Below are 19,900 nucleotides of genomic sequence, written 5' to 3' on the forward strand. Positions count from 1 at the left end.
GTTTTATAAAGCGGTACTAATACTTCGTGTGATCTTAATTCTATGCCTCTGTTTATACAGCCCAGGATTGTATTAGCTTTTTTGGCTGCTGCCGCACACGGCTGGCTCATATTCAAGTGATCGTCCACTAGGACTCCAAGGTCCCTCACACAGTTGCTGTTTTTGAGCCTTATTTAGGAGTACAGTGGTATCTCAGAACACGATTGCTTCAAAACTTTGGTACTCGACATATTTTGATGTGAAAATGTTGTCCCAGTACTATTGGCTGTTTGTTTAGTACTCGACACGCTGTAATAGGAAAAGGGGGACAGCTGTGGGGAATGGACAGGAAGCCAGCCATTCTGGGAAGGGTGCTGGCATAGGAAAAGGGGCAGACGGAAAGTTCTTCCCGGACAAAAAAGGGTCACAAGGTAAATCATATGGTTCGTTTGAGACTTATCCTTTTTAGTGCTAGTCACACCTCCCACAACCAATTAACGCTAAGTACTGAGGTATCACTCTATATTTAAGCATATTTTATCCCATTTTCACTGGCCAATTAGATGCCTTCGTCCCTAAGAGTAAGAGTCCCAAAACATTCAGGAAGATGAACAGTGATAGGCAACATTTTGGGGAGAGTTGAATAGCTGGAAATGCCTTCCTCAAACTTCTCAAAAATGGCGCCTTCCAAAGATCCTGGACCAACTCTCTTAATTCCAAGCCCTCATAACCACAAGTTCATCTGAAGGCAAATATACATGTCCCAGGATAATGTTGTAGGCTCCAATCTGGGTCGGTCAACGGGGCCAGAGGTTTTGTCTTCTGAGCTTTTGGGTTCGTATTGGAGCCCATCTTCGGGGAACGTCTCTCTAACCTCACCCTAGGCTAGAGAGAAGTTCCCTGAAGATGGACTCCAACAGGAGCCTGGAAGCTTGGAAGATGAAACCTGTGGTCCCATTGACCGACCCAGATTGGATCATACAACATCCATCTCCCTGGAGGACTCTGGGTTATCAGAATGTCTCCTCTTGTCTTTTTTTTTATAGAGAGAGAAATGTTTGTGCTTCCCACTGAGCAGTGGACTTAATCCAGAGGAAATCAACCTTTGGAAACTTAATACAAGATGCCTGCCTTGATGTTTAAATCAATAAAGGAGCTTGCTTGTTTTATTGCAGACCTTTCATTACCCAACTAGGTCACATTATCAGCGCCAAGAAGGTCGTATCTACTAGGTTACCCAAGTAGGATCATCCTGCTAGCACTGAAGGTCTGACCTAGTTGGTTGTTTGCAAGAAAACCACCAAGCTAAGAGAACACCAAGAATCCCTCATTTCAGCCCTGAACTACAAATACTGTCTTCTGTCAAAATCAATAAATGTTGATAAGTATGACCAAGTCTGGAGGAGGAAGACTTTTCGGAGTTGCTTGTGACACTTGAGCAGCGTCCCTGAAAATGAACCCGCTCTTGTTACTTCTTTTTGCTTCTTTCCTCTTTCTCGCTCCTTCCTGCTTCCTTCCCAGAAAAACTGATTGAAGGCCTGAAATCTCCTGAGCCTCCGCTCCTGCTCCCCAATATCCTGCCTCTGGCCGATCCCTTCGGTAGCACCTCTGATGCTATGAATGGTAACTCCTAGAACCCTCTTTGTTCTTGCCTGTCCCACCCTGCATGTTGACCTGTCTCGATTGCACGCTTTGCACACTTACACACACATGCAGTGCATCCAAATGATGGCCCCCAGGAGATGTGACGGGGGGTGAACAGAAAAAGCTGGTGGTCGTTCCTCCCCAAGGAAATCAGGTAAATCTGACAAATCCAGGAAGCTCAATGTGTATAAAAGCAAAACCACAGGTAGGATGTTGGAAATCAAGCCAGTAAACATTTTCCTAAAAGAATTCCTGAGCTGGCTGGCTCAGGAATTCTGGGAGTTGAAGTCCACGAGTCATAAAAGAGCCAAGGTTGCCTACCCCTGACTTAGGCTGATAGACCACTCCATAGTGTTTTACAGCCCTCTCTAAGCGGTTTACAGAGTCGGCCTACGGCCCCCAACAATCTGGGTCCTCATTTTACCAGCCTCGGAAGGATGGAAGGCTGAGCCAACCTTGAGCCAGTGAGGATCGAACCCCTGGCAGTGGGCAGAATTAGCCTGCAATGCTACCTTCCAGCCACTCTGCCACCAGGGCTCCTTTCAAACATTCTGAAACTGACCCTCTGAGGGAGGGCCCTCCATCCCAGCCTGCTGCTTTCTTTTTTCTCCTGCCTCTGCTAATCCTGGTTTCCGCTCTCCTTCTTTTGTGCCTTCGGAAAGGAGGAGCTGAGCTCACCACTGAGAGTCTCATACCGGGCCTTGAGGCTCCTGTGCCCCAGCTCGTGTCCTCCCAGGCAGATGCGGTGGCTTCCAGCAGAGCAGGTTGGTGAGGCAGCTGGGGCTCGGCCCCTGATGTGGTGATCTGGGAAGGAATGGAGGCAGCCACCTACCTTTCCCATCGTTGGGGTTTTCCTGGGAACAGAAACCGACTCCTTTCTTGACAGCCTTTCGCTTTAACCTTTAGCGCATCCTTAGTTCTGCTGGTAGGACTAATACTGAAGGACCCTTCAGGGGTGCAAAACGTTCAGCTGCTGCTATCCCAGTTCTTACATTCTAGCAGAGAAATCTGTTAGAACCTGCCCCACGTTAAGAGGAATTTCAAAGACTCCTTCCAAAGTCAGTATGGGGGAGGGGGACTCTTAGCTTTGTTTCAATAAATTAAAACAGCTTATACCTTTCCTGTATGTGAGGTCCAGGGGTGCCCATAGGAGGGTCAAAAAACAGGTATGCAATCAAAGCCCCCCCCCCCTTTATATAGTGCTGACTTTGGAAGGAATTTAACTAATCTTTCTATATATAGCACGTTAGCCCCAGTTCAGGTCATTATTTTTTTGAAAAAAAAACAAAGGATGGCTCTCTAGAGAGTTGGAAATGAGCCTCCACCACCCAGGGGAAGATGCGTCTCCTTGCTCCTCTCTGTGCTGTGATCTGCTTGCTCTCCTGGTTCCAGATTCAATCACTGCGGAGGAGTCCCTGCTTGACTGCTCTCTGCTTTCTAACCCCAGCACTGACCTCCTGGATGAGTTCGCTCCTTTGGCTGTTTCATCCCAAACTCACAAAGGTAAATTCCTTTTTAGAGTTTCATTTGAACAAAGAGACGAGACAAAAAAATAAAGGTCTGAATAGATCACGGTGGAATGCAGACAGGTGTATGTAAGAATGTTCCTTGATTTCTGCTCAATGCGTTGATGGTTCTCCGTCCATTGGAATATGGAAATGTGTCTTTAACAGTTCTGCTTTAGAAAGCCGTTTTTTTACTAAATCAAATTTGTCTGGAATGGAAAAAGGATGCCTGCCTTGGGCAGGAAGTTGGCCTAGAAGACTTCTAAGTTGACTACCAGTTCTATGATTCTATGTTCTGTGTCCCTAACTATAGTTCTTTACTCTAATAACATTAAGCGCATCTTTCCCTTGAGTCACATTTTAAAATATGAAATAGAAGAGAAATGAATAGCCAACATTTTACTCACTGTTTTTGGCTTGGAGTGTTAATGCTGTTCAGCTACTGTGAATTATTTAGTCAAGCAGAGTTAAACAAACTTGTTCTCGTATGAATGCAGTTACTTCATGAGTTTGACGCTGAGCTACCCCTGTGTAAGTTTGCACCCTCAGTCGGCATTGCTGAGGCTCCAGTGGCGGCCAAAAGTCCAGTTTTCCGTTGTGCAAATCAGTTCACTGAGTCAGTCCATTATATTTGAATCCAGTTCATCCTCAATATGTGAGCCTTGAAGGCAGAGCTAAATGTTTGCAAACTGATGTCTCAGCAGGGCTCTTCCAAGAGTCTCAAGAACTGGCCATGAGGGGGAAGCAGTTGCAGCATCTTGAAAGGGGTACCCAGCCCTTCACCTGTGGTGGGAAACTCCTGTGTTATAAATCCTCACCTGCATTTGAGGAGTAGAGTGAGATCAGTTGTACAAAGGAAGTCATCTAATCAGGATGAGAATCCGAGTCTTTTCATCTTTCCATTATCTCAACTCGGCTCCCTATGAAATGTTTTCATCACTAACTCTCTGCTGCAACTTGGCTATTTCCTCTCAGACAAGCTACTTCCGCTGCTGCTTCCCTTCCATATAATTTTCATATATTCATCCACTTCTCTCCTTTCCCTGGCTTTCTGGATCCCCAGTTTGCTCTAACGGTCCCTTGCAGCAAAACACATACGGCAAATGTTGTTTTGGTGGTTTCTAACCAGCTTTCTCTGCTCTTTTTCATCCTTTTAAAATTCAACCCTCCCCCATCATGCTGCAGAAGATACTAACCTGATATCAGGCTTTGATGTCTCTGATGGCTCTGAAAAAGTGGCAGAAGATGAGTTTGACCCCATCCCTGTGTTAATATCCAAAAATTCACAAGGTAAGCCGGCAGATTTCAAGTGAGAAGCCCAAGCAATGCGTTACGGTCACGTGTTTGCGTGCACTGTTCCTGCCCACCCAGAATTCTGTGTTGTGTTCGTTGGTTTCAATTTCTTTAGAGCAGGGGTGTCAAACTGCCGGCCCATGGGCCGGTTACATCATGAGGAGGCTGCGCTCACCCCAGCTCTGGCAATGCAAAAAAAGTTGCGATATGTCGCAACATGTCACATGACGCAGCGAGTTTGACACCCGTGCTTTAGAGCGTCCGGTTGTACCAGGTTGTTTTCAGATCTCAAATCTGTTTATGGGGCAAAGATAGAGTTGATCATTCCCTTGTCTTCTGTTGGGCTTTTTGGACATAGGGAAACCCTGTGTTGCAACTCTAGTCTACAGCTTTGAAAAAAAAATCCAGCTGTCCTTCATTCTGATTCATCTGTGCTTATAAGAGGGATAACATTTCCAGGGCCATATATTTTGGTTACCTGAAATAACTGAATGGATCCTTTCATTCTCAAAAGCAATGTTGCCACCGAGTGGTTGAGATTCTCAGATCTAGCCTGCACCAGACCTCGGTGCTGATTTTCTGCTGATCAGAATCCTGACCGCTTGGCTTTGGGGGAGGTCTAGAGTAGGAATCCCCTACCTAGGGGCTTCCAGTAGAACACCGAATGAGTCTTATCAGAGGGATTCCCAGTGCAGGATCTTTTGCCATAAAAGGCAAGAGTGAGATTGTTTCCCTAGGTGACCCATTGGGTTTTCCATCATCCTCACTCGGATTCTAAATTTGGGTTCTGTTCTTTCCTCTGAGAGGAACAAGTCCAAGCCATCAAGTGACTTGGGGTAGGGCCCTTTTTGCAAAGCCAGTATCAATCCTGCCCTACTTAATTAATGTCTGTGATGATGATTGAGCCAGAAAAACCAGTTAAATTGCTGAAGGGAGGAAGAAGGTGCAGACCCAGCCTTCGGTTCCTCTTCTTGCTTCTGATGTTGAATTCGGTGGCTGCTTTGATTGATGGCTTGATGTTTGGAAAGTCCTCTTTGGTCTCAGTGTTGGAGAACCTCTGCAAAAGTTCTCCCTCCAGACAGCAATTCTAACAGAGCCAAAGCTTGGGTAGATGCCACCTAGACTTGAGGTCCCTTCAGTTTTATCTGGCTCTTCTTTTTTGTGTGTGGATGTCTTTCTCCTAATTCTTTTTTAACTAAAAAGCTAACTTTCTACACCTGTCTTTTTTGCCGGATACTAAATTGCTGTCTCTCACACTTTCAGGTGGGCATTCTAGAAACAGCAGTGGAAGCTCTGAATCCAGTCTTCCTAACCTAGCCAGGTCTCTTCTGCTGGTGGATCAGCTCATAGACCTGTAGCAGTCGCTCAGTGACAGGCGGTTTCTGTAACGTACCTAAAATCCTTTCGTTCCTTTTTTTCTTCTTCTCCTAACAGAGCTAATTTTTAGTTGTTGGATGGTTTTTTGCTTTTGTTTGTTTGAAATAACGCCCGGTGGAAGGACCCTGCTCTGAAATTGTACCCTCTGTTAGGATTTATCTGTACTTGTTTCCAGCACAGCCTTGATGCAGCCTGCGACGGTTTCTCGTGCAATTCTCTGCTATCTTTAAGGGAGTGCTACCATGTATTAATCACTTTGCTATGATTTATCCCTTAGTGCCACCAAAACTATCATTGTAAAAAAAACAAACCCATGTAATCTATGTATGATCCTTGCTAGAAATACATACGACTAATCTGCCTAAATAATGCTAACTAAAATTGTCTGTCAACTTTTTTTCTTGATTAAAAAAAAAAAAGCGAGACCTGGGAGGCTAAGGGCAGTGAAGAGAAGTAGCGTTGTCCTTCTCCAGTGCAGGGGGAGCGTGCTTAGGAAGTCCTATCACGGATTGGGGCCTGGACAGAGGGTCTTCCAAAGACAAAATTCAGTTTGAGGCCTGATGATTTTAGATAAAAGACATTTCAAGCCCTGAAAGACGACAGCTTTGCGCCATAAACTCCTGTTTTGCAATCTGCTTAGGAATGGACTGTGCTTAAAATAAATCAATAAATAAAGATACTAAAGCTGTGGAAGTTATTCTACTCAAAATGGTTAATGTGAACCATAATATTGTGTCAAACAGCATGGCTAAGACCTTTTCTGTTGGATGAACTAACATTAGGAGGGGGGGGGGAAGCCTTTGCGACTAGGGTGCTTGGTCTATTGAGGAATGGTATAAATTGTATGCACATGTCAGAGTTTCTTGAAGGTAAGACTTTCTCAGTTTTTGCTATTCTTCTCTGTAATTGCATATCGTATTAACACGGTAATATGAAGCCATCCCCCCTTCTTGATAGACAGGCTGTACTTTTTAAGCTAGATCCTTCTTTCTTTATTGAACTAGCATGGACTCCTTGCCAGCCGGTTTTCAGTAAGTGCTTTCCAGCTTAGGTGTATCTGAACAGTTTTATCTTTTATTTTCATGTTGATATGCTCAGTTTCTTCAAACTATTGGATATGGTAAACTTGTTTTATTGGCTTCTGATCTTCAAGTCCAAAATTAATGGTCCCTTCCAAGATGTTCTTCTGACAAGGAGGACGGCTCTTACTCCGTAGTGGAATAATCATTAGCTTAATGCTAACTTTGTGTATGTGCAAATGTATTGTAGTAGTTCAAAAAGTGCAGTTTTCCTACGTGTGAGTGTATGAATGGCTCAATTTCTAAGTGTATCAGCCTCTCCTACAAGATTGAAAGACCTTCTAATGTAACCCTGAGTATTTTTCTCCAGCTTTCCCAAGAACCCCATACAAATCTCTGCCTTCCAGAAGTTAGCTCAACAAATTCTGTAAATAGAATTTCATCGTCATGTCAATCCTCTCTTGAATCTTTCTAAAGTCTACTTGCTGATGCTCTTCATTATAAAACAGTTACTGCTTCTGTGTGATGTGTGTGTCCATAGGTCGTTCGGCTGCACTTTCCTGACTTACCTGACAAAAGTATGAAAACGATCGTAGCAAAATTGTCGATAGTTCTTTACCTTTTGGGGCAGACTCTTTGATTCTTTGTCTTGACTCTTGATTCCTGAAGTGCAGGCAACTGGAGTTGGATCACATGGACAAAGCTTTAGATAGAATGTTATTGTATAGTCAGATGATACTGAAAATATATGGAAAAAAGAATGGATTTTTTTAAACAAAGTAACCACCTGCTGTATATTAGAAACCAAAACACCCCCCCCCCCGTGAATTAAAGTACTTTTAAAAAATAATGTTTTAACATTTTAAGTTTAATTAACTTGTTGAAGAGTTTTGGAAAGAATTTTACAGAAGCACCTGGTTGTGTGAGGATAGTGCTGTTAACTAATCAGGATGAATGGGGGGTGGGTCTTTTCCCATCCACCCAAAACATGACTCCTCCAGTTAGCTGGATAACTGAAATGATATCGTAAATTAAAGCTTACTGGTCACCATGGAAATGCTTCAGTGACAAACCATGATAAGGTTGACCTGGGAATGGTGGATTGTTTGCTCATTGCTAGAAGCTGTAAAAAGCTGTTTTTATTTTTCAAAAGGAGATCCAACTCAGAGGGGCTGAGCGTCGGTGGTGGCCTTGCTCTGTCTTAATGTTTCCATTGATGTATTTAGATCAAAGGCACCATTATCTGGTTCTCTTTGCCCAAAATGGGCTGAAAATTTTGGCCATGTTTTATCATTGCCTCTTACTATTCCTTGTGAAAGTAGTATTTATTTGACCAAAAGGACACAACCTGATATTTTTTTACCAAAACAAGGAGCAGATGGAATCTCCCTTTCCTGCCCAAAAGTCATTTGCTTATAGTCTCTGAGCAGAAAAACAAAAGGAAGAGAGACAGTAAAGGTAGAACACTTGATTATTAAAAGCTGAAGTTGCATTTCATTATAATAGTCCCTGGAATTTCTTCATATTGCATCCTGGGAAATAGATGCTTACAACGTTTGGCTTGGTTAATGATGTTCCTCATTCATGGGAGGCCAACTAATGGCCCTTCCGATCTTTACCATAGGACAAGTTAGGATGGATGTAATTTTTCTGCCCCTCCCGGCAACTGCGATTGATGACCAAGGCAAAGATTTGTCCTGACTCCAATTCCTGGGGTGAGATCTGAAGAATGAATGACAGTGATCCACTGCAGGGATTCCAGTACTAGAATGATCTCATATAGTTCTTATATAGTAGTTCACTGATCCATGGTGATAATCACAGCAGCCTGTTCAGGTTGAGCCAAACAGGCCTCCTCTGGATCACCCAGCAACTGAAGATGTGCCCAGCAAGAGTGGATTCCAGGCCCAATAGATTAGCATTTTGTAAAGATCTCGGGAATGAAGAAGAGGTACCCAATCCCTCAGCTGCACTCTGCAGTGTGCTGGACAGCACACAAATGTCCCATAAGAAATGGTTCCCTGTTCTGCTATCTGGGATTGGACCCAGTTCTCTTATCCACAGAGCACCAGAGATTAGCTAAAAGGGCCAGAGGTCATCTACTAAATACAGATAGTCAACAATTTACCACCACAACTTCCTAGTTCTCCTGCAAACTTAATCCCATTCTAATTAGAGATAAAAATTGCAGGACTGGGATTGAGTTGTGAATAAGGAGGACAAAGGAAAAATAAAATTAACACATTTCTAATAGGGACATTTGTGCATTGGTAAGCAGATTTAATATGTGTGTAATAATTTTTTATGCCTTTTTCAAAGCCAAGGAGCTAGACATGATATGCTACATTAAGTGTGGAGTCCTTGGTGCTCACTGAGCTTGGTTGTTTTCCTGCTGATGTTTCTTTAGTCAGCTAGATAACATCATCAGTTTACTAGTTGGGTCATGAAACCCCAAGCTGAGAGCACTAACAACTCCACAGTTCAACCTTGAGCTACAAATATTCTCTTGATGCTATATTAATTATGGTTTATTCCTACAGCATTCTAATACAACTTCTAATACACTATTCCTATGGGGACTGGCCTGCTTACTCTATTTTGGGTAGCGATGGCATACGTCACACTGAAAGATGAGCTGGTGCATTCTATGTATTTGTTTCTGAATGGCTAAACCTTTTGAGTTGAAGGACTTTGCAGATTGACTTGCAGATGCCAAAGGGATTTGAATGCCAGCTCCCTAGGGAGGTAGAGGAGTTGCCCTGCCCTGAACATCACTTTGCCACGAGGGAGGGACGAGAACAGGAGGTCTGCTGGACTCTTCTGCGCACTGCTAGAAGTTGGTGCAAAATAGAGCTGCAGGCCGATGGGTGCTGAGAATTCAGGAGCAGCTTCGTCCTGCTCAGTCCAGACTATTTTGATCACAGTCAGAACTGAGTTTAGAAGTCATCTCATGCACATGCACACACATACCCACATAACCCCAGATTTCCAGGAAACCTAATTTTCAGCTTCCAAGTTCCAGATGCCTTCTAGATTAGTATCGCTGTTATTAAGACATTTTGTCATTGGTAGCGTACCAATGTTTCCTCAATGTTCCCAAGTCACGGTACAGAGGCCAGCCAAGTCACCTGGGCTCTAAAGCAGGAAATTCCTGATATTATAGCTAACAATCCACTGGAACTAGTACAAACATTTGCTAGAATATCTCAATTTGTTTTTCACCCATCCGGTACATACTCCAATTGATTGAGTACTGTCAATCGGAGAAATATCAAACAGTTGCGTTTCATTTTTTTTTCTACCTTTGAAAGACCTCCAGAAAAGTTGAGAAAGGCCTCGCTCCAAGCTTCTGGAAGCTGAGAGCAGAATGGCTGGGAAACATCAGCCCACAAAATCCCCTATCTGGAACTCCAGATGCAAATATGGATGAAGAGTGTGGAGATGTGAGTGTTTAATCTTGTGTTTCCATATGCCTATGCCCAAGAATATTAGTTCTGAAGAAGATTGTTGGATGAGAAGCGAAGCATTTTTTTTTTTTTTTTAAAAAAAAGTCCAGTTGCCTTTTGGAAAAATCGCCAGATCTTCTGCCAAAGGGGTGGGGGATAACAGACATAAGAAATCCCATTTCATAAAAGGAATCCCAGAGAAGAATCACAGGCAAGAAGATTTTGCTCAAGACAGCAGAAGATAGCAAGCATCTGGACTGCTCAAGAGATCATTTTGGAAATGGTTGTTGGCTCTATGGATAAAATGTATTGGTCAGTTTGAATTCGCAGCGAGGTTGTCTTCAGGTAATACTAGAAAAGAGCCACAGAAGACAGTGTCTTATTTCAGCAGTGTGACCAGACTGGTGCTCCAATTTGTGTGGTGGAGAAAGTTGTTCTCTATGATGCTCAGGCTAAAAATAAATTAAATAAAATTCAACTTTTAAACATTTCTGTGGCTTAAAGAAAATGAGAGGGGAAACATCAGCTTCTACAATGCTCTTGTTGTACAGCAGAGATGTCCAACCTTGGCAACCTCAAGACCTGTGGACTTCAACTCCCAGAATTCCCTAGCTGGCTGGGGAATTCTGGGAGTTGAAGTCCACAGGTCTTAAAGTGGCCAAAGTTGGATACCCCTGTTGTAGAACAATTTAACAGCCTAGGATCTCCCCTTCCACCAGCTATTGCTGCCAAAAATTAATGGCAGAGTTGACTGTTCTGTTGAGTGACATCCCTCCCCCAAACAAAATTAACCTGGTTGAAACAGCAAGGCCTTTTAAGCACTCCAACAATTGGGAGGAAAATCCCAAATTCTGGTTTGCTTATTGGTTGATATGGCACTAGTCCCCTCACAGGTTTAGCCCTTCACTCCCCCAGATTATAACAATAGCGTTGAGCACAAAGAGATTGGCGGTAGAGATTTTCAGGGCCATATTAGTGCACGCTGCTAAGAACTCTGGTTAGGAGGGTCTGGTTGCAGGAATGTTTGTGGGTGAAACTGGTGAAAAGTTCCTATGTCTAAAATAATTCTAGGGCCTTAGTTCCCGCTTACAGAATTACAAACAGCTGAAATTTGATTTAAGAATTTGTGTTATTTCAGAGAAATTAAAAAAGACTTGGAATAGTAAGGATTCATCTAAGAAAGTTAAAATAAAGGCTGTCTTATTATATAACCCTGCCTGTTCCACTACAAATGACTCTTGAATAGGAGGAAATTCTTGGCTGGTTTTCATTTCTGATTTTTCTTGGTGGGATCTGCAGCACAAATAAGCAAATCAAAAATGGAGAAATGGGATGGCTGAGAAATCAACAGTCAAGAACTTTAAGCATCATGCCATAGAAATTTCTGCCTCTTATCTGGCATGGCTTTTATTTTATCATGTAACTTAGGTTTTAATGCTCTGTCAATAAAATGCCGATGCTTGTCCTGTGAGTCCTATCTTTAATCATGAGAAACAGCTTAATATCCTAACAGTGGATGACCTTGTCTAAGAAGTGTTTTATAAACAGAACTAGAGATCCTGTATTCCAAATTTGTCAAATTTATAAAGAGCCCTCTCTTCACAGTGGGGGCTTTAGAAGTGATGTAGAGCATTCATTTTTGCTTAAAGAACACTGCAAACCTTATGTGGACCAGATGAACATCCCTATCAACTTCAGAAGGGTCTGCCAGAAGTTAGCCCAGGCCCGTTGGTGAACTGTGATCCTCTGCCTTCCCTAAGTTAGCAGAAATTCCTCTTCCCCTCCTTCCGAATTGAGTGGTACCCATAATTATGCCCCATAATTTCTGTGGATAGTGGCAAACGTGGGCTCTCTGAAGTTTAGCTTTTATGTGCCTTTTTCCTGCTGTCTCGCTAACATTGTAACCTGCTACTCTTTCATGGAAGGTAAGCTCTCTCGTGTTCTAATACCTATGTGTGTGATTCATCTGATCTCTTCCATGTGTGTAGCAAGAGCAAATTCTTCTGCTTGTGCCTTCCACCGTTTGGAAGGCGGGCAGATCTGCAGGCTTTGGGTTGGACTGAAGCAGCTCTGTTTGTTGTCACCAGCAAACTAGGGTCGCCACAGACCTGTGTTCCCCCTGAGTTAAGAGGGTTTTTTTTCTCTTTGAGAAAGCTGGCAAGCCCAAAGAGGCAGGTTATTGATTGATCCCCATTTACCCACAGACCAAGACTAGTAGCAGCTTTGAATGGGTAGATTTGATCCTTCCAGAGCTCTCCGGAGCAGAAGGCATTCCAGCTGGCCTTTCCCAAAGGGGCTTGCCAGTACAGTCAGATGATTTCTAAAGCTTCCTCATTTCTAACACTGATGAGATTTAAAACATTTTGCCCCAAAGGAAGCACGATTTAGTTAAAGCAAGCTAGCACACATTTTATTTTGAATCTTCTCTTTATTTCCCCAAGTATTTTTCCTTAAAGTCTGATGCAGGAGAGGTGAAAATCATAGGCTATAAGATCAAAAGACAAAAAAGCAAGGGAACCTGTGAGAAGACAACAAAAATGCAGTTTGTGTGTGCTTCACCCTGAGCTACTTTCAATTTATCTGGAATTGGGAAGAAATGGACCTCCTTATTTTCCCATTTTCCCCTTCAGGATCATGAGATCTAGAACCCTGCCTTCCTTTAAAGCCCAGCTCGCCCTCTGCTCATGATGTCTGGGACAACCATTTCCTCCCCCTTCTCATCCTTCTCCCAAGTCTTGAGTGAGGCTTGTGTGTCTGTTTTATTAACACCTTCCATCTCTCTCTAACCCACGTTTTGTGGACTCTTGAAATGTGGAGAAATGCCGAGTTGTGTCTGTTGGTTGTAATTACCTGGCTTCACTTTTGTATGGTTTTTATTTTATATGTATTTCTCCCTCCATTTCCCTTCCTCCTCACCCCAACATGCGTGCTGCTGATTTTAAATTCCACATCATTATACCTCTGTGGTTTAGTTTTACTTGGAATAACTTAAGATTAGCAAGTAATACTCTTGTTTTACAATTTGTAGGACTGCAGGAGAACCCAGCTGCATATTTCTTGGTCAGCACTGAGCAAGACCGAAGGCCAGGGGCCACCAGTGGCTTGCCGTTGAATAAGCAGCAGCAGAGTCAACCTGGAGGAGAAGCTGACTCCTTGGTGAGGGATGGTCTCTCAAGCAACAGCTCCTTCCACAGCAGCGAAGGAGAAGGGACTGACCACGAGGGAGACATCTTGGACTGCAGTGGATCCAGACCTCTGTTGATGGACTCAGAAGAGGAAGAAGAGGCTTGTAAAATGAACCCCCAGCTTCAGGAAAGGGGAGGTGGTTCCCAAAAGGACTTGAACCTCCAACCAGCCCAGAATGTGTCAGGGTCAGTTCTGTTCGACACTTTTCCGCAACAACCTGCAGAAACGTCTGAAAAGGAGACCGATGTTTTTGCCACGGCTCCTTTCCGAAACTCTAAAAGCCACTGTGATGACTTGGACATTTTCACGAAAGCACCGTTTCTCTCCAAAAGCCAAATGTTTTCTAAGCAACTGGATGAAGGCGATGTGTTCCTTAAAGCTCCGTTCACAAAAAAGAAAAGCCAGGAGGAGCTGGTGGCTCACAATGTCGTCAAGGAACCTCCTCCCACTGGGGCCTTCCTAGGCTCAGCTGGAGTTGCTCCTCAGCACACACGTGCCCCTACATTCCAGAATCTGGATGTGGGAACCCATGGCTCCCTTCTTCCCCAAGGCCAGTATTCAGGGGCCTCCTTGGTTCAGCCCTCAAGAGCAAGTGATGGTCCAGATGCCCACCCTCTCAAAGGTGCATCTGGAGAAGTCAGTCCCGTTTCCAACGATACACTCCAAAGACACCTGGTCCTCCAGGAAGGCTTCTTGGGATCGAAGACCAGCCCGCCTTTCCACCCACAGTCCTTAGCAAAATACTCCCGACATTACAGTCCAGAAGGCAGGCAGGGGACCAGCGCCCAACCCATAGCAGCTTACAAAGTTGTATCTCAGACCAACAAGCAGGTGATAGCTGGGTCCGTTTCTATCGCCTCTCTTTCTTCCAGGACTAAAGAACTACCCACTAGTGACCCATTTACATCTGCCCCCTTTCCCTCCAAACTGGGGAAGCAGAAGCCTTAAATGGTTTCTACTGTAATGACGTCCAGTATGTGGCTTCCGACAGGTATCTTTTTTTCAAGAAGTTGCAAACGGACCCCATGAAACGGAAGGCACTCTACTTCGGCCATCATGCTCAACACTCTTGCTGTGGCGGGCCCCTCCTGGCTCCCGGGAAGTCTCCTCCAAGCACTAATAGCCAAGGATGGAGACTTTTGATTTGTTCTGCAGCCACTTTCACTGACCAACACATTTTCCAGTCTAAGCTGTTTGGGTAAATATTGTCCTTAAGCTACTAATCCCACAGGGAATCTAATAGATAGGACTGGTTTTACCTCAACTGAAGGTTAACAGAACATCTCAACATGTCAAATGTGCACTAGAAAAAAAAATGGCAACCAGATTTTGTTTTGTTTGTCCCACAAAGAAGCTGAGAGGGCTCGGCATGTATTTCTGGTTGACGCTAATACTGTTTACCGGTTTTGGAGTAATGATCAATTTGAAACAAGTCTTCTTCTACAATGTGCATTACTTCTTTTTATCTGAATTGAATTCCTATCCTAAGCCTATTCTAGGCAAATGTTGGCTAGGATTTAGGCTATAGTCTTACCTGACACCATAACAGACAATTGAGTAGAGTATAGACAGTTTCTGTTATTTTCTGTTCTTTGTATAAGCCTGGGAAGCCTGGTAGTTTAAAAGAGTTTTTGCTGACTTTTTAAGAGGAGTTTTTGTTAAGTTTTGTAAAGCTTTCCATCATTTGCTTTTCATTTTTTGCAAAACCGGGTTTTTTTTTTCTTTATGAGACTGGTGAGATCATCAAAAAACTGTTAAGGGAAAAATTCCCATTTCCTTGGCTTTGAACTCCACTTTCTCCAGGGCTGAGTTTTCTAGCTTCCTACTTTCAAAGCATGTTTTTCCCTTCTTTTGCCACTGAAGCCCTGAATTTGCAGCCCCCAGATCTGAAAAATTGCTTTAGCAGCCTCCAGCAGTCATGCCTTCCAACTCTGCAGAATGGAGGCAAGCAGTCTTTCCTTTGTTGAACTTTTGAGGAACTTCTGAGGAACGATGCACTTTTTCTAAGCTTTTGTGAACCATGAGATAAGCTTTGTTCCACTTTCTTCACCTCATCTCTTCTGCCCCTCATCAGTGGATGGGGGAGGAAAGGAAAATCAGATGTCCCTCATCCCTATGTTCACGTGTAGGTCTAACCCTAAAATTGGTGCACTTGGTCTGGGTGTGCTACTTTCCACCATCAAATATGGTGATTCAGACCTTTTTTACCTTTCTGTGAATTTGTTCTGTCCTGGTGGAAGAGATGTGACGAGGGCACATATGGGTCCCCTTTTATACCAGTTTCTCTCAAATTGATATCCTCCATCAGCCAACTTGTCTCACCCCACCTAGGGTGCACGTGTTTGGGAATGACTGTTTGATACACAGGAGAGCCAATTCACAACTTTGGTGCAGTTACATCTCCAGAATGTTCAGAGTCGATCCTCTTCAAGTAGCCTTGTTTTTGTTCTGCGTTGCACAGACGACAAATGAAATGCTTTATCCTGAATGATTTTTTTTAAGTCGTTCAATCACCTGCCCTTCTAACTATAGTCCTGGGATTCCACGCAGGGCGGGTCTTCCTTCTGCAAACTTCTCTTCTTTGACAAGTGTTTGGAAGTGGAAATCTGATTCTGTAAAAGACTATTGACTGTTTAAATCCTTGCTAGGACAATCTCAATGTCCAGCCAGAAGGACCGAGACTGTGATCTATTCTCAAACTGACTTGTGCTGGGGAAGTTCAGTTGCTGGCCACAGGTTGACTTTCAGCTGTGAACCCTGCTGCAATGTGCCTTTTCTAGAAAAAAATGTTATTGCGTATTTGCTGAGCTCGTGAGGCAAGATACTCATATTTTTTATCTCTTGAAAACGTATGAAAGCTCACACTTGTATTTTTGTTCAGATTTGAACCTGTTAGCAATGGGGAGTATATTCACTTGATGTCTCCTTTTTGAAGGGGGGGGGGGACGCACTTTCTACCACTCTCCCATGCTGTGTTGTTGCATTTATCTGGTAGGGAAATGGCATGACCCGAGTCGGGGAAAATAACACTCCAATTTTGTTGAGACTTTTATAAAAGACTGTAAACTGCATGCACAGTCTTAGCATTTTGGACAAATAACTTTTAGCTTCTGGATTCCCTAGCTTCTCTGGTCTGCTGGAAGAGCTTGCACTTTTGAAAATGATCATAGGAGAATAAAATGCATCTTTCAAAGACGAGTATTACAAGAATGATAGCAGAAACTCTGGAAAGGAAGTAGATAATTTAGATGCTAAAAACAAAATGATTCCTAAAACAATGGTCCCCAACCTTTCGGGCTTTGCAGACCGGCGGGGCGGGGGGAGTGTGCACACTCGCAGCTCCATTTTTGAGTGTTGTCCACCGCTCATACAAATGGAGCTTCGCATGCAGGTGGGAGTGCCTGCCGCTCGTGCAAATGAAGCTGCGTGCTTGAGTGTGCTGCTGCTGCTGCTTGTGTGGCCCGGTTCCGAACAGGCCATGGCCTGGGAATTGGGGACTCCTGTCCTAAAGGAGATCCGTTTTTATTCAGTCTTCCCACGTCGACTGCTGGGATCTGCAACTTTTCATGTCTTCTGTTTAAACAGACCCATCTAAGCGTGTGCAGAAGCCTTTTCCCACAAGATGTTATGGTTCATCCTTCCTAGGAAATAGATGCTGGATATGATTTTTGGATGAATGGAAGCATCTCATCTGGTATTACCTGCTGACACATTCCTGGACTCTAAAAAAGGAGGTTGGCTGTAGGTTGGCCCAGCACCACGATGGGGCTCACAACGCTTCCTGGCCAGGACTCCCTCCTTGTGCACCTACCTCATCTCTTAAGCAGGTGCTGGAGTGGTTTTTTTCTGGTTTTGTTTGCTTTGTTTTTAAATCCAGTTTTTGCTGCATAATTTATATTATCAATTACAGCTTACAGGAAGAAAGTTAATTGTTCAAAAATTTGGATATCTTTTGGAAGAGGGAGAGGTAATTCTCAAAAGCATGGATGCAGACTTTTGCACCTCTGCTTCTGAAAACTTTTGCACCTCTGCTTCTGAATGAGCACTGCCATGCTGTTTTGTGTTCTTCATTTAAGTTAAATATTATGTGTTGTGGTTTGAGAGGGCTCCTAAAGGCATCAGAAAGACCCACTCTTAAGAAACCATAGCTCTTAGGAACATCGCCCAGGCCATAAATTGGAAGATATAATTTAAGGCCAAAATGTCCATTGTGAGAAAATTAGGAAATGCAAAGAGGTCATCTGTGTGACCTCATTTGATGAGTCAGAACATCACAATCTTTCCAACCTGGTGTTTTCCAGATGTGTTGGTCTTTTGGCCAAGAAGGGATTTATTTGAGGAAGACACCTGTGATCTGTGTTCAACTGCAGACAAATGTCCATTTTGAATTTTCCATAGTCCTTTCATTAGAGATCTATAGAAATTTGGCCTCTTCTTGAAGACAGTGGGAATGTTTTCATTTTATATTGATGATAAACACAACCTTCAGATCTAATTCTGATGTTTACATCACTGTTACAATCAGTTAACTCAGCTGCTATTAGTTTTAGTTGGCTGCTTTGAAAATCATTGCAGAAATCACTCCTCAAAGAAAATGCTTTTGAACAGGCTAGTATTATTAATATTAATGTTATTATTGTAGTAGTAGTAATAATCGTTTAAAAGTTCTACAAAGGTTCACGTGGGACAGATGGTACTTTAATAGTACGGTAGTTCAGTTTTCTCACCCACGGTGGGCTTTAAGATTTAAAGTTGCTGAGGTTGAGAAACTATAGAATACAGAATCCAAAACTCTGCAATTTTCCAGCTTACCTAATTAGTCCTTTGGGTGCAGGTATTTCTCTGTTCATATCAGTGTCTGAGAACACAACACATGTAGACCTTAATAGATTTCTTGTATTTATTGGGCATTTTAAAGCATTCCCTTCATATCTGCCCCTGTCCCAGTCTTAATCTTGATGGTGATGGAAAAAGGGAGGCATAAATTAAAAAAACAAAAACAAAAAAAATCTCTATACTTCCAAGAGCAGGAGAATGAAATTATGAGCCAAATAATGCAAAGTTGAAATACAGAATAATCTCCTGTATTGATATAGTAATCACTTGGGTTTGTGTTTGTATGCATGTGTGGGCTACTATCTCTTATTGCTTATTTTGTGAGATTTAAATTCATGCCATTGCTGCATAATAATGATAAAAAGGGGGTCATCTAAATTTGGGGAATATTCTGCTAAATGTTCCTAAAATGTAGAGTTCCTATAGGACTCTTGAAAGACCCATGCAAGTCCTGTCATTCCTGACGGAGGGAGGGTGATGAAGTTCTGTCATGTGTTCAGCTTTTTAGTCAGGTGCAACATTAAACATGTGAACATGTTTAATCTGTTTGTATTTTTTAAATAGCAGCTGCTGAAGGTTGTGGTGGGGAGAGGTGACTGTGGCTTGGGAATGCAAGTGAGCTTAGATGTACAAGCACATGTACCGCACTCCACACACACACACCTCTGATCCTTTTGGAAGGAACTTCCTTTTGCACCAAGGAGACCAGAGAATTGCATTGTGGGAATGGGTTGAAGGGCAGGATCGTGACCCGCAAAGCAGGATTGGCACCTTTCACTTTCTCCTCCCTGCATACCACAACCCTATTTTTGCTCATTCATCTCTTCTAAGAGGAGCTGGCCTGTGGGGCCAACCACCTTGGTCTTGAGCCATTTGGCAAAGCAGGGAGGGTGGGGGCACGGCCCCTTCCTTTTTGTACCCACATCAGAACAGGGTCTCCAAATTTGGCAACTTTAAGACTTGTGGACTTCAACTCCCAGAATTCCTCAGCCAGCCCACAAGTCTTAAAAGTTGCCAAGTTTGGAGAGCCTTGCACTAGAATAACCCAGTCTGAGAAGTTTTGACTTGCAGGACTTCCTCTAATCTTCCATAGGAAACAGAAGAGTCTTTGGGAGAGCCCTCTTGGATATTGATGAGGGGGAATGACGGAGGCTTTTGACTTACTTCCAGAGGACCAATAACGGTCAGAAAACATTGGGATGACAATCAGTTATACGATAGTCAGGAATTCTTTCCTTTTGTAATGTAAGCATTTTGTATTCTCTGAAGCGTTCAAATGAAATAAAAGTTGAACACGTTGACAAAAGCTCATACCAAGTGTGTGGTCTGTCTTATTTTCCTGCTGCCCAGGATTACATTACTAGACCTTGTAACAATGGCAGGTTGCTGATCAGACGAGACTATCCGTATCACTTTACTTCGTGAGCCTGATGGCTGCCTCCATTGTTCTATGTGGGATCCGCTGTCGGACTCTTGCTTCAAGCTCTACACAGGACTGGTTTCCATTGGCACAGTGCAGGCATGTATCGTGAGACGCTCTTTGATGCCGAAAGTGGACCAGATCATAATACGGCCAGGGAACTAGCTCTCCCGCTAAACAAAATGTGAGCGATTG

The 19,900-nt window shown here is 43.3% G+C and overlaps 2 protein-coding genes across 4 annotated transcripts in view; both read left to right on the forward strand.

The window, feature by feature from the left end:
- AAK1 (AP2 associated kinase 1) overlaps nt 1–7,562 on the forward strand; it is a 41,576-nt gene extending 34,014 nt beyond the window's left edge. Inside the window, exons 18-22 of one of the 3 annotated variants that reach the window (XM_039324275.1) lie at nt 1,501–1,602; nt 2,286–2,387; nt 3,016–3,126; nt 4,314–4,418; nt 5,685–7,562. In XM_039324275.1, coding sequence (XP_039180209.1) covers nt 1,501–1,602; nt 2,286–2,387; nt 3,016–3,126; nt 4,314–4,418; nt 5,685–5,779 — 515 coding nt within the window. In that variant the 3' untranslated portion in view covers nt 5,780–7,562. Of the gene's footprint in view, nt 1–1,500; nt 1,966–2,285; nt 2,388–3,015; nt 3,127–4,313; nt 4,419–5,684 lie in introns of those variants that run through there. The other 2 variants (XM_039324276.1, XM_039324278.1) reach the window with 2 other exon arrangements.
- Nucleotides 7,563–10,891: 3,329 nt separating this feature from the next.
- On the forward strand, nt 10,892–19,598 carry LOC120299437 (uncharacterized protein FLJ45252). The gene has a single exon (XM_039324285.1). It carries the CDS (start codon nt 13,186–13,188, stop codon nt 14,395–14,397), a length of 1,212 nt encoding a protein of 403 aa, XP_039180219.1. The 5' UTR covers nt 10,892–13,185; the 3' UTR covers nt 14,398–19,598.
- Nucleotides 19,599–19,900: the final 302 nt, after the last annotated feature.

Source organism: Crotalus tigris, unplaced genomic scaffold (assembly GCF_016545835.1).
Source record: "Crotalus tigris isolate CLP2741 ecotype Arizona unplaced genomic scaffold, ASM1654583v1 scf7180000024293.1627790, whole genome shotgun sequence".
In the NCBI taxonomy this organism is placed as follows: Eukaryota; Metazoa; Chordata; class Lepidosauria; order Squamata; family Viperidae; genus Crotalus; species Crotalus tigris.

What these genes read in the sequence shown, in the direction of transcription:
- LOC120299437 (XM_039324285.1), top strand. Translation starts at nt 13,186, where the DNA reads ATGCGTGCTGCTGATTTTAAATTCCACATCATTATACCTCTGTGGTTT.